This window comes from Cnephaeus nilssonii (genome assembly GCF_951640355.1).
Source record: "Cnephaeus nilssonii genome assembly, chromosome: 9".
NCBI lineage: Eukaryota > Metazoa > Chordata > Mammalia > Chiroptera > Vespertilionidae > Cnephaeus > Cnephaeus nilssonii.
This window is the reverse complement of record NC_137080.1, coordinates 38,727,415-38,743,081: the sequence shown is the minus strand read 5'-3', so window position 1 is coordinate 38,743,081 and position 15,667 is coordinate 38,727,415. Positions and strand designations below refer to the sequence as shown.

General features: G+C 42.0%; 1 protein-coding gene across 1 annotated transcript in view; it reads left to right on the top strand.

The window, feature by feature from the left end:
* SOBP (sine oculis binding protein homolog) overlaps nucleotides 1–15,667 on the top strand; it is a 160,975-nt gene that overhangs the window by 44,108 nt on the left and 101,200 nt on the right. Inside the window, exon 4 of the mRNA XM_079781458.1 lies at nucleotides 145–296. Within this exon, the coding sequence (XP_079637584.1) occupies nucleotides 145–296 (152 nt within the window). The remainder of the gene's footprint in view (nucleotides 1–144; nucleotides 297–15,667) is intronic.

Genomic DNA, 15,667 nt, shown 5'->3' with positions numbered 1-15,667 from the left:
CTGGCTGTCCTCCTAGGTCAGAGCATGGTGAGGTGCGGAGGTTGAAATCAGACCTCGGGTAGCTCTTTCAGGTTCAGGGTGTGACTTAAGTTTGAAGGGATGTTTGCTTCTGATATGAACATTTTTCTTATACTTTTGTTATAGAAGATGATGTGTCAAATGTACAAATAATGTGTGCCTGGTGCCAGAAAGTGGGGATCAAGCGCTATTCCCTGAGTATGGGAAGTGAGGTGAAAAGCTTCTGCAGCGAGAAGTGCTTTGCCGCCTGCCGACGAGCCTACTTCAAGAGAAACAAGGTAAGAGCACGTAGAGAGGCGGCCCCGCAGGCCTCCCCCGCCCACGTGCGCATGTGCCTCTTAGCCTCTAGCTGGAAACACTGCGCACCTTTTATGCTTTCTGTTTTATTTTATTTTATTTTATTTTTCTGTTCTCTTTCTCTGTCATACTTAACCTTTTGGAATAAGGGATCCCCTTCTAATGTATATAATAACCTGTTCTTCAGTTTCTCTGGCCTTGGTGTTTGAATTCTGAGAGGGTGAATGAATCTGATGAGGACACGGTGATCGCAGCTGGTGCCCTAAGTGACAGGGACTCCCCAGCAGTAGGACACGCAGACTAGGATCTGGCAAGATAAGTGGTAGAGATTCCTGGGGAGCTAGCCACAGGCCATGCATGGCCAGGTAGCTTTAGTGCACTCAGTTTACTGGCTCCCAATGGGACTATTGCTCTGGCTCTTTCCAAAATCCGACCCACAAATTCTAATCAAGAAACACGTCAAGTCTCTCTTGACACCTTATATTAAAGTTGATGGATATTGAGAAAAGGTGAAAGAATGAATACATGAACCAGCATTACTCACATAGCCAAGCATTGAGAGGCATGGTGGGCGAACACAGGAACGGCCATAGTCATAGTTTTGTGTGTTGTGTTTTTTTTGTTGCTTTTTTTGTTTTGTTTCGTTTGTTTGTTTTAAGACATCTCAGATTTAAAAATGTCCTTTTAAAGAATAGTATTAGCCACCACTGATGGGAAATGGAATGCATGATGGTTTTACAATCCCCCACATACATATACACATACAGCTAATTTCTTAATCTTTAAAGAACTTCTATAGCATTTTGCCACCAATTACTGAAGTAAATTGCTAGTTCTTGATTATTTCCATTGATCTGTAAAGCTTCCTTAATTCATAAAACTGTCCACACTTTGCTGAGCATTTCCATTTCCATAATACAAGAAAGAGCAAAACCTGTCCTTTCTTGAAGCAAATAATAATTATTTTTTAAGTCTGATATTTGCAATCCTGAAATGCTCATCTCGGGCTCATTGCATTACAAGGAGCACTGTTGCAGCAAATTATCTCCTGCAAATTTGGGTCACATCATTCTGCCAAAAAACATAACGCTGAAAGAATTAGGCTGCAGAATTCAGTAGGGTGGAATTTAGTAGCAGTCTCTAAGAATTAGGCTCATAATCTTCACTGGAACAGGAAGGCAAGTAAGGAAACTGCGATTCTTTTGGGACAGTCACCAGTCAAGTTCACTTTCCCTTGTGTGTTAGGGTGGGCAATGAAGCTTCAGAAGAGGGTGGTTAGAGCAATGCATGAAGACATGGTTTGCTTTAATATACGGGGATTCAATGATCTCTGAGACCCTGGGCCCCCCCTTTTGAATGCTGAACACTGGGGTAACAATCACAGGAATGGCCCCAGCGCTTTCGTCTTCAAAGCCCTACTTACCACAACAAAATACTTTGCATTCCACCCTAGAAGATGGCTAGAGAACAGGTTTTCTTTTTGTCTTTCTATGATTCTGAAAGGTTATGGGTCTGAATCCTGATAGACTGCCTGTAGTGAATAAAATCCAGCAAGATGAATTTGTTACAATCCTGGCGATATACTTCTTATACTTTGCAAAGTGGTTTCACTTTAGTAAGCCTTTGAAGGAAGGCACCTGACCCAATTGGAAAACAACCTAGAATAATCTACCTATATCTATATATCTACATATATAATTTTATATATAGAGTCTACATATATCTAAATATAGCTATATGAAATACCATATATAATAATACCATATATAAATTTACATCACTGTAAGTCATATGTAATATTACATCATTATAAAGTTTAAGGTCAAACTTCCATAGCATACGGTTTTGAAAACTGGGTAACTGGGACCAAGATAAGAATTAGCCTGTGGAATACTTCTCAGTCAGCTGCAGGGTTATTGGGGAAGGTCTTTGAATAGCTTGCAAAACCTGGGCGTCACAGTGGCTTGAAGTTTGCCGGCTGATCCCAGCAGCCCATTAGTGTACATACTATGCCTGTCTTCTCTGCAATCTTCATGCTTATTTATGTATCAAAAGCTCTGCCACACTATATACGTTCTCGTTTTTCAAATAGAGAAATAAACTGGTCACATCACTTGCTGGGTTCTTTTTTTTTTTTTTAATTTTAAGAGTGTTATCTCTGTAACAATATCCTATTGTATTACAATAAACATGTACAGCTGCTGCATTTCTGTGAACTGATAGGATTTTGTGGTCATTTCATTTAGGGCTTGGGTTTCTTAATGGATTGTATTAGATACCAGTCTCCATCCTGCCATTTCTAAGAACTGCTGTAATCAGCCCCAGGGTGTTCCCCACTGAAGACAATAGCAAATAGCTACTTCTCTTGTATCATTTAACAAAGTCTTTGGTCCTCATTATTAAAATTGCAGACTTTCTTAATCTTAGAAAAAGGGCAAAAATTCTCCCATTCCTTCATAAAAGATTTTCTGGCTAAATTCTACACTTTTAAATATTGAGAAGTGGATGGAAAACAGAGTGAGTAATGTGTGTGCAGAACAGAATTTTGCCTTAGGTATGATGTAGATTTTTAAAAAAACAACCATGTAAAATTAACTATGCTGTAAATTATGCTTTATAATGACAGCCCGCTTTTAGTGGATAGCATGCTGGGATCTAAAAATGGTCTCTAAGTTGAACCCAAATTGCATGCATAACTTCACAAAGGAAAATCCTTGTGAAAAAGGTAGCTAATTAGGAGCAGTATTCAGCTGACCTCTGTTTTGTGTCTGTGCAACACCTGCATTTGTGAATGTAAATTGGACAGCTGTGCCCGTGTTTCCCCTGCTATCCTCTTCTCAGATGCTTGGGATAGAAGCAGGGGCTGATTTTCTTCTAAAAACAAGGACAAAAATAACCCAACTCTCAAAAATGAAGGCCCCCTGAAAATTGACTCTTTAAATTTATCACTTGCTTCTCGAACCTTCTTTCTCTTTGATGGAGTAGTTTAAGAATGTCACATCCCTTCTCATACAAACCCTGGCACTGTGAAGTAAGGTGGGATGGATTGAAATCAACGTAACTCTTTATGGCATGCAGCTGATATTTTTAAACCAAATTAATTTTATATGAAGAGTTGTTTGGATTGCTACAAGAATGTAGGCTGTCTTCAGAATGCTTCTCCTAGGAGAGGACTGTGACTCACAGCTGTATTCATTTCATGAACCCAACTACTAGCTCATACACTTCAGGATGTCAGCTCTAAGATGTGTACAGTGTTAATTAATAATTGTATTTTGTGGAGTCCTTATCCCCAACAGGCTCACTTGCTGCCTCAAAAGTTTTTGAAGCAGTGGGTATGAAAAATACGTTTGTAGTCTGTGGGCATTGGCTGAACAATGGGATGTCAGTCTCATTACTAGATGCACTAGAGACTTGTCATGGAACTAATAGCTCACGCTTTCCCCAGCCCCCTTTTGAGCCACAAGTAGAGAAGGAATTGAGAACATTTCTAGCTTAGTGATTCACTGAGGAGCTGGCAAGTTGCAGGGACTCCTTGGTGGTTTTGCAGGAGATGCTGAAGTGTTTGGTCCAACTAATGCCAGTTTTATTTCTACCATAACACACACTTAAAACTATTCTTTACTAAGGGAGTAATGTCTTGTAACCATTATCCCTTGAAGAGCGAGAGTAACAAACACGACTACAAATAGTAATCATTTCTAAATATCCTGTGTTTGTGTTTTTCCTTCGGCATGGGAAATATCCTGTTGTTTAAATCAAGCAGGAAATCAAAACTCAAGACAGATGGTTCGTGCAGGCAATGTCAAGGATGATTGTTTTCTGTCCTTGTTCAGATCTCAAGTCTATAGCATTCTATTTTTTCAAATATGTTTTTATTGATTTCAGAGGGAGAGAGAGAGAGAAACATCATTGATGAGAGAGAATCATTGATCGGCTGCCTCCTGCACACCTCACACCGAATCCCAGGTATGTGCCCTTGGCCGGAATTGAACCTGGGACCCTTCAGTCTGCAGGCCAACGCTCTATCCGCTGAGCCAAACCAGCTAGGGCTATAGCACTCTTTATGGATTAGGGGCATTGATACTTCAGTCATAAACAAAAATTCCTAAGAGCACTAAAATTTTGCTTCCTTCTTCTAGTTTTTATATAATGTGAGACAAGAATACATAGAAATATGTCTTCAATATCATAATGTTGCTGTTCCCCCAACAAACAGTAGTGGGAAGAAACCTATGCGGATAAGAGATAAGGATAAGGATGAATCTTACTAATAAAAGCCTAGGTGGTCCTCACGCCATCACAAGATGGCTGCACGCCCAGTGGAGGCGGGGTTCCCGCGGCCCCATGTGCGTGCCATGGGGGTGGGGCCCCGGCGGCCGCTCCGCACGGCTTCTGCCAGGGTTCCCGTGCCCTCCCCCCCTTCCCGTGAGCACTGGGCTCCCGCACTGTGAGAGGGCACAGGCCAGGCTGGGGGGAAACTACGCCCCCCTCTACCCCCGCCCCGAATGCACAAATTTCATGCACCGGGCCTCTAGATAAAAAATAAAAAGATTATATAAACAAACAACATTTGCAGATGATGTCATTAAGATCTCCTAACAATCATGATAATAATATCCAGTGAGGGAAATACTGTATAAGCAGCATTTCTTTTACTTTCAAACTATATCCCTGGATACACAGCGATCTCTTCTTAGAAGAGATCTCTTTTGGAAGAATCTGTCGCTAGTTAACATGTATCATCATATTAGTTGGAGTTACATTTTATTTAGACTGTTGGTTTTTTTTTTTTATTATTAAACTTGAATATATCCTGGGAAAGATTCTCAGGTTGAGACTTAATTATAGAACCTAGTAGTGGCGAAGAAATTGTAACAATTGCCCTGTTAATCTAGTGATTAACCTGTCCACTTTTTTTCCTTTAAACACTTGCAAGATTTAATTTGCAAAAAGGCTATCAGTCATGATGGTTTGGGGAATGACATTTAGAAATTACTTGTAACTAATGTCCCCTGACTGCCTGAAGCTCAGGCCACAGACTTGCTTCTGCCAGTTGCTTGCAAATATTCTTGATTGACAAGTAAATGTGCCCACGGAGCACCAGAGTTCTTCCCCTGGATTCACCTTGTTTTTATGGGTCACCAAGGAGGCTGTCGGGTCTGTCTTTCTGCAGGGCGATTGCTTTGGTTCTGCAGTGACCTTTGGAACTGTGCCTGCATCTAGGGTGGCCTCTGCCTCCCAGGCTTAAGCCTGCAGGCCCGTGGCTGAGTTCCCTTTTGGTCACAACAAACGGGGAAGCTCTGGGGAGAGAACAACAAACCCTGTGGTTTTCTCATTCCCGGGTATTTTGGAATATGGAATGGAATACGATGAGCTCCTGAAAGTAAGAACCTATGGAAAAAGCAAGAGCAGAGGAAGGGAAAGGTGTTAGCCCTTTGAAACACATTTAGGCTGGGGTTAGAGCAGGAGAATTCTGGCCGGTGAAGTAAAATGTAGGTCAGGTTAAGGTGATGCCTAGGCTCTTGAAGAAAGCCCGAAAGAGTGCCCGGCCAAGTGGGACACCATGCCCTAGGAAGTCATCAGAAGCTCCGGGGGAGACATATGTGATGGTCTTGTTTACAGAAGACTTGACTACCGCTTGAGAAATAGTGGTCGAAGGGATACCGGGAACAAACACAGCGGGGCAAGGGGGTATATTGAAAGAAAATAGCGACGACACCTAGTTTTTAATGGGCTACATTTTGGGAGGTTGTGAGGGAAACAGAAATAATTCTAATCAATTATCCAGAATGGATGTCAACTACTGAACAATAATAGACATTTTAGATTAAATATGAAGATATGATAAAAATCCAAAGAGCGTCAAGTCCCAATCTTTGTTCAGTGCTTCCTCCTCCCCCCCCCCCCCCCAAATGAATAGGAGGAAGAGGGGGATTTTTAATATATCTGAATTCAGTCCCTGGAGATCAATACACAGGGCTATTGACATATATGCTTGAATGTTAATTTTCAGACACAATCTCTGGCCATCCTTCTGGCGATAGCTAATACTCTACACTTAAATCAAGTTTTTCTCATCCGAACTGCCAGTAATTATCCAATCCATCTCAAAGGCACGCTCCCTTTTAACATTAACCACAGTGTCAGATTGCATCAGCTGCATTGTGTTCTGGTGACTGCGGCTGCGGAGTGATGAATGTGTGCGCTTTGAGCTCCTGGTCCGGTTGCCTGTTTGGACAGTGGGCAGCTCAGTGCAGCAAATGATCGGGAAGGGATCTAGTTATTTGGGACATGCATTCTCCTTATCGATCTAGTCACTTGCATTGCCAGCTTTCTCACCCTGCTGTTAACAGTGTTCAGGTTTATCTGAAGAATAAGCATTTAAAGAATTATCTAATGGGCCATTTTAATGCACTTCTCCCAGCATACGCTGTCTAAGCACAGAGTTACTCTTTGTGCCTGACTATAAAAGGAACGAGATATTATTATGTTAAAGTAAAGACCAGAGGAAGGAGATGTTTATAAGAGGTCTTAGTGCACTGTCCAGAGAAACCGTGAGAGAATGATTGTGCATTTTCCTAGGGTTGTAGTTATACTCTGTTAATTCAAATGTTTTGTTAAAAAATGTTAACTGTCTAAGTAATTGCATGCATAAGACAGGCCAGGTGGTTTGTCTTGAGATATTTTAAGGTAGTAGTTTGAGTCCAGAATTTCTGTCATACACTTGCAATATCTGGTCTCAAACCCTAATACTCTCAAGAGTGGCATATGCAGGAGATGCACACGGTAGGCACACCCGTGGTTATTTTTGTTTCTCCTCCATCTCGGTACCCGTGGATGGCTTTTGCTCACATAAGCAGAAGTGTGAACTGGGCAAGCCACCTGTAAGTCTGTGTTCCTTGGGCTCCTTGCTCTTTGTGTGTGTGTTATTGCAGATTAGGATGGAATAAAGAAGATCTTGTTGCGGATGGCCACTTAATTTCTGTCCCAACAGTTCAGACAGAGAATGGCAAATTCCCTGTGTTACAATCCACTCTTCTCACGGCCGTGCACATGGTGGAATCTAATGTCTACTGACAGACTGCCTTTGGAGATTACAAACATCAGTCTGTTGCATTCTCTGTAAACACAGGCTGTGGGCACTACTATAAGCACTAGAAGGCAGATCAATGGTTTAATGAATCTATAAAAAGATGCTTGAACTCGGCTGCAATTTACCGAGCACTCCAGTTAAATGAAGCTCCTGTAGTCTTTAACAAAGATAGAGATAATCAATGGCTGGGGAGGGAAGCCAATGTCCAGTCACAACAACCTCCCAGAATTTGTGTTGTCATCTCACTGCTCACAGAGGTTAGGCCGACTCAGGCTGCGATGTTTGAGCTGCATTTTGCCCAGAGATGACATAATCATAGTAGCGTTGCTTCTGTGAGGAATATTTTTAAAAGCAATGAAATATTATTTGAATAATATTTCTTTAAAGCAACAAGATTAAGTTTAGGAATTAAATTTATTCTAACATGTAGTGTCTTTGTCAGGCATCCCCATGATGAAAAGTAAATAAGGGAATAAAATTCATTCATGATTAAGTCTTCAGAATGTCAAATTGCTTCATGTTGGAGAGCCCTGATTAATCCTTCCTGGTAAAATATTCCTCATTAGTTTGCTATGGCTAAGAGTTAACCACTCCTATTATAAATTCAGACATTAATGTATTTTCTGCTTAATTCGTCTTCTAATAGAGGAAAATATAGTTGGAAGATATTAATTTTTTACTTCCAAATGTGCTTTGGAAACATTATACTGATTTATGAGAGAGATTGGAGACATGTAGGAGAATTGCTTCATAAATATGTTGAAATGTATTTGCAAGTATTTAACCACTTTTGATTGTCGAAAAACTACTGCCCTGACTTTAAAATGATCGCCCTCCCCCCCCCCCCCCAGAGTTAGAATTAATAACATAAACCAAAGATTTTTATATCTAATTTTGGTCATATGAACTTCCTTAGTGTTTCACTTCTTGATCAGCTAATTAACATTAAGAGCTGGATCCAACCCCAGTAAGTGTATGTGGGAGGTTCAGTGGGTAGTAGGAATTCTGAAGTCTGATAACTGTTTATCAGCTTCACGGGCCTTTTGCCAAACATTTCGTGACAAAGTGGTGACTTATCTTGTAATTTGTTTTGATACAATGACTTTGTATTTTAAGATATGCTGAGCAGTTCTATGATTGCACAACCAACTCTGTTATAAGAATCTTTGAAGGCCCTGGCACTTTCTGTGATCATCTGTAGGGTTATATGTTTCCTTAGTTGGGGCAATTTAAGTTATTGGTGTCAAAGGACTTAGGGAGACAGAGACCCCGGGGTAGGTGAGATAAAGCTGGGCAAATCGTTGAAGACCAGGGGATTTGCCCAACAGGAGGCAAGTTCCTCTGTGATGATTTTTTGTTTGTTTTTAGCCAAGATTAAAAAACAACCTTGTTATTTATTTATCCACTTATTATTATCGTTATTATTATTATTTTTGTTAATCCTCACCCAAGGATAGAGAGAGAGAAACATCAATGTAAGAGAGACACATCAATTGGTTGCCTCCTGCACGCGCCCCGACCAGGGCCAGGGATTGAGCCTGCAACCCAGGTATGTGCCCTGGACCAGAATCAAACCCAGGACCCGTCAGTTCACGGGCCCATGCTCTATCCACCAGTCAAATTGGCTAGGGCCATCCATTTATTATTTGGAAAATAAAATAAAAAGACATATTGAATGCCTATATAATGTGCTATGCACTGTTTTAGGTTTGGTGGATTATTATTAAATAAGAAAAAAGTCCCTGCCTTAAAGGGACTTACATTCTATTCTCTAAGGGAGATAGTAATTTATAAGTTATAAATATGTAAATACATATCACAACTTCAGGTAGTGATAACTGCTATGGGAAAAAGGAGGGTGGAGGGACGGATAGTGATAAGATGCTGTTACATCTGGTGGTCACAGAGGTTATCTTTGAGGGGGTGACATGTGGGTAGGGACAAAACGAAGTGATACAGCTAGTCATTTGAAGAGCTTATAGCAGAGTTTCAGAGAGGAGGGGAGCAAGTAAAAAGCAGAGGTCCTTAGGCAGGAATAGGCTTGACATTTTTGTCAAGGAAGTCAGGCTGCAGTTGAACAATCAAGGTCGTTAGGGGCTTGATCACATAGGCCAGAGAGGTAATAGTTTGAATTTTATTCCAAACGTGAGGGCAGCTATTGGGAAGTGTGACATATCTGATTTTCATTGTTGATTGGATCTCTGTTAAGAAAGTAATACATTTAAAATTTAAGATCCTGGATGCAAAGGGGATTTGGAGAGCAACAAAGGCAACAGCATTCTCATTAAAATTGAGTGTGTCTGGCAATAGAAAACTAAAAATATAATATTCACTGAATTATTCACTAGTGGTTATGAAACGTTTCCCAGTAGCAAAAGTGTGTTGAACCAATTTAGTTAGTTTTTTTCTAAAGTGTTGGAGAAAATGAACCAAGGATGGACATGGTAGGCTAAATGCTGACACAGTGATTTTACTTCTCTACAGTGGACGGAGCTTACCCCCAACATAGTGGGAGGTTAAGGCCTCAGAAGGCAAGCTCGGCACAGAAATCTAGTCTTTAGCATCCACAGGTCTTCTCAAGCCCTACCCCTAGACGTGGTGTGATGATAAAGAGATGGTACTTTGAAGGGAACATCTTTGGGTAAAGGAATTATTCTGAAGTTTATTTTATTCTAAGAGTAGACTTAATTTGTTGATTACTTATAAGATGTATCAGGAATTTTTATGCAACTAACAGAAGATTCAGCTCAAACTGGTTTAAAGGCATCTTTTCTTTGATGGAACTGTGAAGTCCTATAAGTTAGGGCAGGCGTCCTCAAACTACGGCCCGCGGGCCACATGCGGGTGTTTTTGCCGTTTTGTTTTTTTACTTCAAAATAAGATATGTGCAGTGTGCATAGGAATTTGTTCATAGTTTTTTTTAAACTATAGTCCGGCCCTCCAAGGGTCTGAGGGACAGTGAACTGGCCCCTATTTAAAAAGTTTGAGGACCCCTGAGTTAGGGTATACTTCAGGTGGATGGATCCTGCAGTGTAGTGGTGTCTTAGCATGGTCTCATGTCTTCCCATTTCTATATTCTTCTGCAGAGAGTGTTGGCTAGCTTCCAAGGCAAGCCCCTCAGAGATCATGGGATGACTACTGCAGCGATCAGGGCTATATGCTTCTTTATTCACATCCAATAGAAGAGAGAGTGACTAGCAATCCATGCAGGAACCTTGAAATGTCCACTCTCTGTCTATACTTTGGTCACATACTCATGCTTGAACTGGAGATTGTGACAAGAGCAATGGATTTTTTAAATTAGTTAAGCCAGTTAGGGTTTTCCTCTGATGTTGGGGTTGGATTCATTTTCCTCTAAAGCCTGCATGGGGAAGGGAAGTCACCAGAATGAAAATCTGGAAACTGTTAAGAGAGGAAGGGGTCAGAATGATAGCGGATGGCAGGTGCTAGCAAATGCCCACTGGAGAGAAGGAGAGGTGATCTCCTGAGGTTATCCCATGAAGTTGAATTCTTTACCCAATGAACATGTCATGCCCATCTACTCTTGTCATATGGAGGAAGGAATCTGGAATCCAAGTGTGGACTGAAAGATAAAAAATGTGGTCACCATTCATCATGGGGCACTTAGATGAGCGACTTCTTCCAGCCAGGACCAGAGGCTTTGCAAACCTGATGAGAATGTTGGCTTTAGTACCCAGACCAAAGTGCTGACTTTTTCTATATTTTTTGTGCTCTATAGAACATGAGATTGCTCAGAACTAAGATGAAGGGATTGTGGTTAGCTATTAGATGTGCTCATTTATGAAGAGGAACAATGGTGCAGTTAAAACAGCAAGCCCAGTAAATACAGGGTGGGCACAAGTAGGATTACAGTTACTTGTATGAAAAGTAATAAAATATTAATAAATAATAATATAAGAATAAGCTCTGTGTTTCACATACTCACAACTGCAAACCTACTTTTGCCCTACCCCGTAGTTTCATCAGTGTAAGTGGCCTGGGAGGTGTTGGCCAAGGACCATATTGAATGTAGGGAGGCAGATGCCTGGGATGGGATGCGTGATGGGACGACGCAGCTGTTAACCATCAAGAGTCAGCCTGCCCACCCACACATTTAAGCTACTTCCTCTGTGGCTGGAAACTGTGTGTGCTAAACAGAAGGGAAAGGGGAGTGTTCAAGCAAATTGTGATTTAGTCTGAGGCTGAATGCATTAAGTGCAGATGGCCCATGGAGCAGAGACCCTGAAGGCTGCAACTTTCACAGTTATTAAATTCAACACATATTTGTTGAACAGCCATTGTGTGCCAGGCCCTGTGCTAGTCGTATTGGATTTCATTCCAGATTTTCATTCAACAAGAACCTGTTTCCTACCCTCATGAAGCTTATAGTCCAGTGGGAGACATTTATTCAAATAATAACACAGATGTGAAATTGCCATGGTGACCAGTGCTATGGTGGTGTGGGCACAGTGCTAAGAGAGGCCCTGGCAGGGAGATTTGACTAGTCAGCAGATCTGGAAGGTTCCCTAAGGAAGTAAGTAGTACTTGGACTGAAATAATAAGGATGAAGAGATGTTAAGTAGGTAAGGAGGGGAGGAAAGAGCTTTTGGGCTGAGGACACAGCAGCATGATGTTGACTTCTGGCCCCGATTTGCCACTTCTTTGCTAATTTCACATAGTCTGTGAAAGGAATTGAAGGAATTGAACATTACCTACAAACAAGAAAACAAACAAACATCCCCTGGAACGATAAATCCCATTTATCTATTTGTTTGTGTAGTCATTCATCTATTCATTCATTGGGGATTCACTGGCTTCTGCTTTCCCTGACTTCACTCAGCCATAGTTAGCATATTATTATTAATTTATTTCAGGGGTTATATTGACAGCTTGTAATTCCTGAAGGCAGAAGCATTTTATAAAGGAATAAAAATAATAAAAATAATGATAACTATAAGAGCCCAAGTATTTTTAAGGATCAAATGTATCAGAAAAGCAACAATGGCAACAGAGAAAAAAGATTGGGTGAAAATGCACTGATGTGAGAGAGGGGATAATGTAATTACTGTCTGGCCAATCTGGTTGGATGATTGAAAATAAATGGGGTAAGTTACTCTTTGATGGGAAGAGCCACAGACAGGGCAGATCCCGCGTTCTACCTCCTGCCAGGTGTGGGGAGAGATGTGGTTTTGTTACAGAGAGAAGGAACAGCAATGTTAACATTAATGCGAGGGCACACAGGAAGTGGGGTGATGATACATTCCAGGAGAGAGGACTGCTTATTGACACTCAGGTCCCCAGACTAGACGACGGTGATAAAATGGAAACAGAACAGCGTGTCTGCTGGCACAGTAACACCGGACGATTCTCATGGCACAGCCGTGTGGCGCGCAGGAAGGAATCCTCCTGCGTTTCTTTGTATTCTTTGTTTCAGCTTCGGATCTCATTGAGTGCGTAGGATCATGATGACAGCTCCGTAGAAATGTAGGGAGAAGTAAATAGGCAGGTAATTCAGATTTTATCATCCGGGGTCTCCACTGGGTGATGTGGAGGTGTGTGCCTCACATGAAAGGCATCTGCATCGCTCTTTATGATGCCAAAGGGAAGAGCTGACCCTTCCCGAGGCCAACCAGACCTGCACCTGCCTCCGATGGCTGAGTGGGGACCGCGGGGCAGTTCAGCTGGAGGCAGCAGCCCCTCTCCAGTTCCAGTAACTTCTGAAAAACCTCATCGAGTGACGGTTGTTTCCAAAAGAGGCTGATTTTAAAACTGTGATGAAAATGGCTAACAGCAGGCTGAAGGTTAAAGTAAAAAACTTAAAAACCATAAAATCTGCCTGGAGGCTATTTAAGCAAACTGTTTTAGAGGCACAGATGGTTCATATACCTCTGAGCCAAAAACAAAAAAGTAAAAAGGGGACAGTAAAGCTGGCGCGATTAAGCAGACAAATATGAAAGTTTTATTAGTACTAAAAAGGCATCCTTTAGAAAAATGAAAAATCTATCTCCGGAAACTTGGAAGACCTGTTAAGAGCCAGTGGGAAATGGAGAGGTCAAACAGACGACATCTTAAAGCGCAATCAGAGATAGTGAAAAATTACAATGTGCCTACGTCCAGTGGAGAGATGTGCCCTGAGGAGATCTAAAAGTGTCAGACATCAAATAATTATAAAGACTTAAATGTTTAATAATAGGGAATTATTCAATAAACTGTGGCACTTTTTACTGTGAAATACTGTGTATTCATGTAAATATGGCCTTGTAAAAATATTTAATGATGTATAAGCATATACATATTTATGTGTTATATACATATATATGTAAAACAAACTAAATATCTGCTCCTGTCTTAATGTAATCCATTCCAAAGATTTTAGCACTCATATTAGGAAAGTATAACTCATCAGGATAAAATGCTTGGTCAGAAGTAACATGACAATATGTGTTTGTAACTAAATATTTGACCATATTCATAATTACTTCTGGTGAATAAATGCATATGGATGAATATATAGAAATTACTATTTAGAATAAATATGTAGACTAAATATATAGAGATGGCATTGTTGGATCAATGTATCCTATATAATAAAAGTTTAATATGCAAATCGACTGAGCAGTGGAACTGCTGGTTGGCGGGGGGCAGGGCTGGTGAGCGGGTGGTGCCGGGACAGCCAAGGCAGGTGCCAGCAGGCAGAGGGAGTGGACAGCGATGGGGGGGGGAGAGGGGGCGGTGGTGACCAGCGGTGGCGGGGCGATGGGGGGTGGGGCTGGCCATTTGCCGGCTGGCGCCAGCCCCCAGTCACCTCCAGTAGAGGGAGGCCACGGGTGGTGGTGAGGCGGCGATGGGGGGCAGGGCCAGCCGGCGCTGTCCCCCAATTGGACTGCCAGTCACCTCCCGCAGAGAGAGGCCACCAGTGGTGGTGGCAGTCGGCCCTCTGGTCGCCTACCGCAGAGGGAGGCCAGACTGTGGCTTAGGCACACTCCCCATGGGAGCCATCAGTCAGTTGGACATCCCCCAAGGGGTCCTGGACTGTGAAAGGGTGCAGGCCGAGCTGAAGGACCCCCCTCCCCCAGTGCACGAATTTTTGTGCACCGGGCCTCTAGTATACAATATTTTAAAGTTTTTGTTATGAATGTCAAATCCTCATTCAGAAATTCTATCAATTTACTTTTTGGAGAAAAAGAAAGAAAGAAAGCAATGCAAGAGAAAGATGCAGTATGTGGACAGTGGGTGTGGCTTCCCTGCCTTGTATTGTTGATGTAGAACAGCTTTTGTAGGGATTTTGATGCAACTTAAATGGTGATTCGAGTCTCCGAGGAAAATCAGCTTGGAGCAAATTTGAGGAGCTTAAGTGCCATAAATCAGAAGGTCCAAAGCATAGGGAGGAAATAAAGCATGGGGTTGCTGGTAGTGTTATTAAACATTGTAAGCAGCCCTGAGAACTGGGAAATCTGTGGGGTTGGAGGGCCCCCAGCCTCCTCCAGGGGTACCGCTGAGTGCTCCTGCATGCAATCTCTACGCGTTCCTGTGCCCGCCGGGGCACACACATGCCCACACACAGACAGTCACTGGGGTTTCCACTGGTGAGCTGCCATTATAATGTTGAGAAAAGTCAGACTCTGGAGAATAACAGAACAGTTTGCAGGGCTGCCATTTAAGAAGCCTTCTCTGAGGATAGAAAAACTGTACTTGTGTCTTGAGTTAGCATTCAATATAAACCTGTATAAAAGTGACCAAATACAGCCATGCAGAAGGTAAGGTAAGTTGTCTGGCTTTTCGGAAACCCAAATTATTCACTTAGAGTTTGGCCAACTCCCTCCAAAAGGACTCTTGAGGAAAATAAATAACCCAAGGCAAAGAATAAAGCCTTGCGTGGGATTAAGAAGCTGGGTAAGGAGGGGATGCCATTCCTCAGAGCACAGGTGAATTAACAGATACCATCCCAGGGATTTATATTAGGAATAGTGACACTTAATGTACTGGTTGCTTACTTGGAAGGAGATGACAGGAAGGAGGGGGGAGTTTGCTACTTTCTCTAAGTTGCTTTCCTTTAAAAAACCACAGAGGATTACCTCTCCCTCCCATCCCCCCCAGAAACAAACCCTGCTCTACAAATATATAAATGTAAAGAGGTAACTCGACATTAGATGCAGTTTCATTCACTGAGCTGTCAGCTAGCTCACAGGAACAGAAAGTTCCGCCCTCACACTTCCTGATACAGGCTGCCCCTCAGCATCCCCAGAGAGGGAGCTT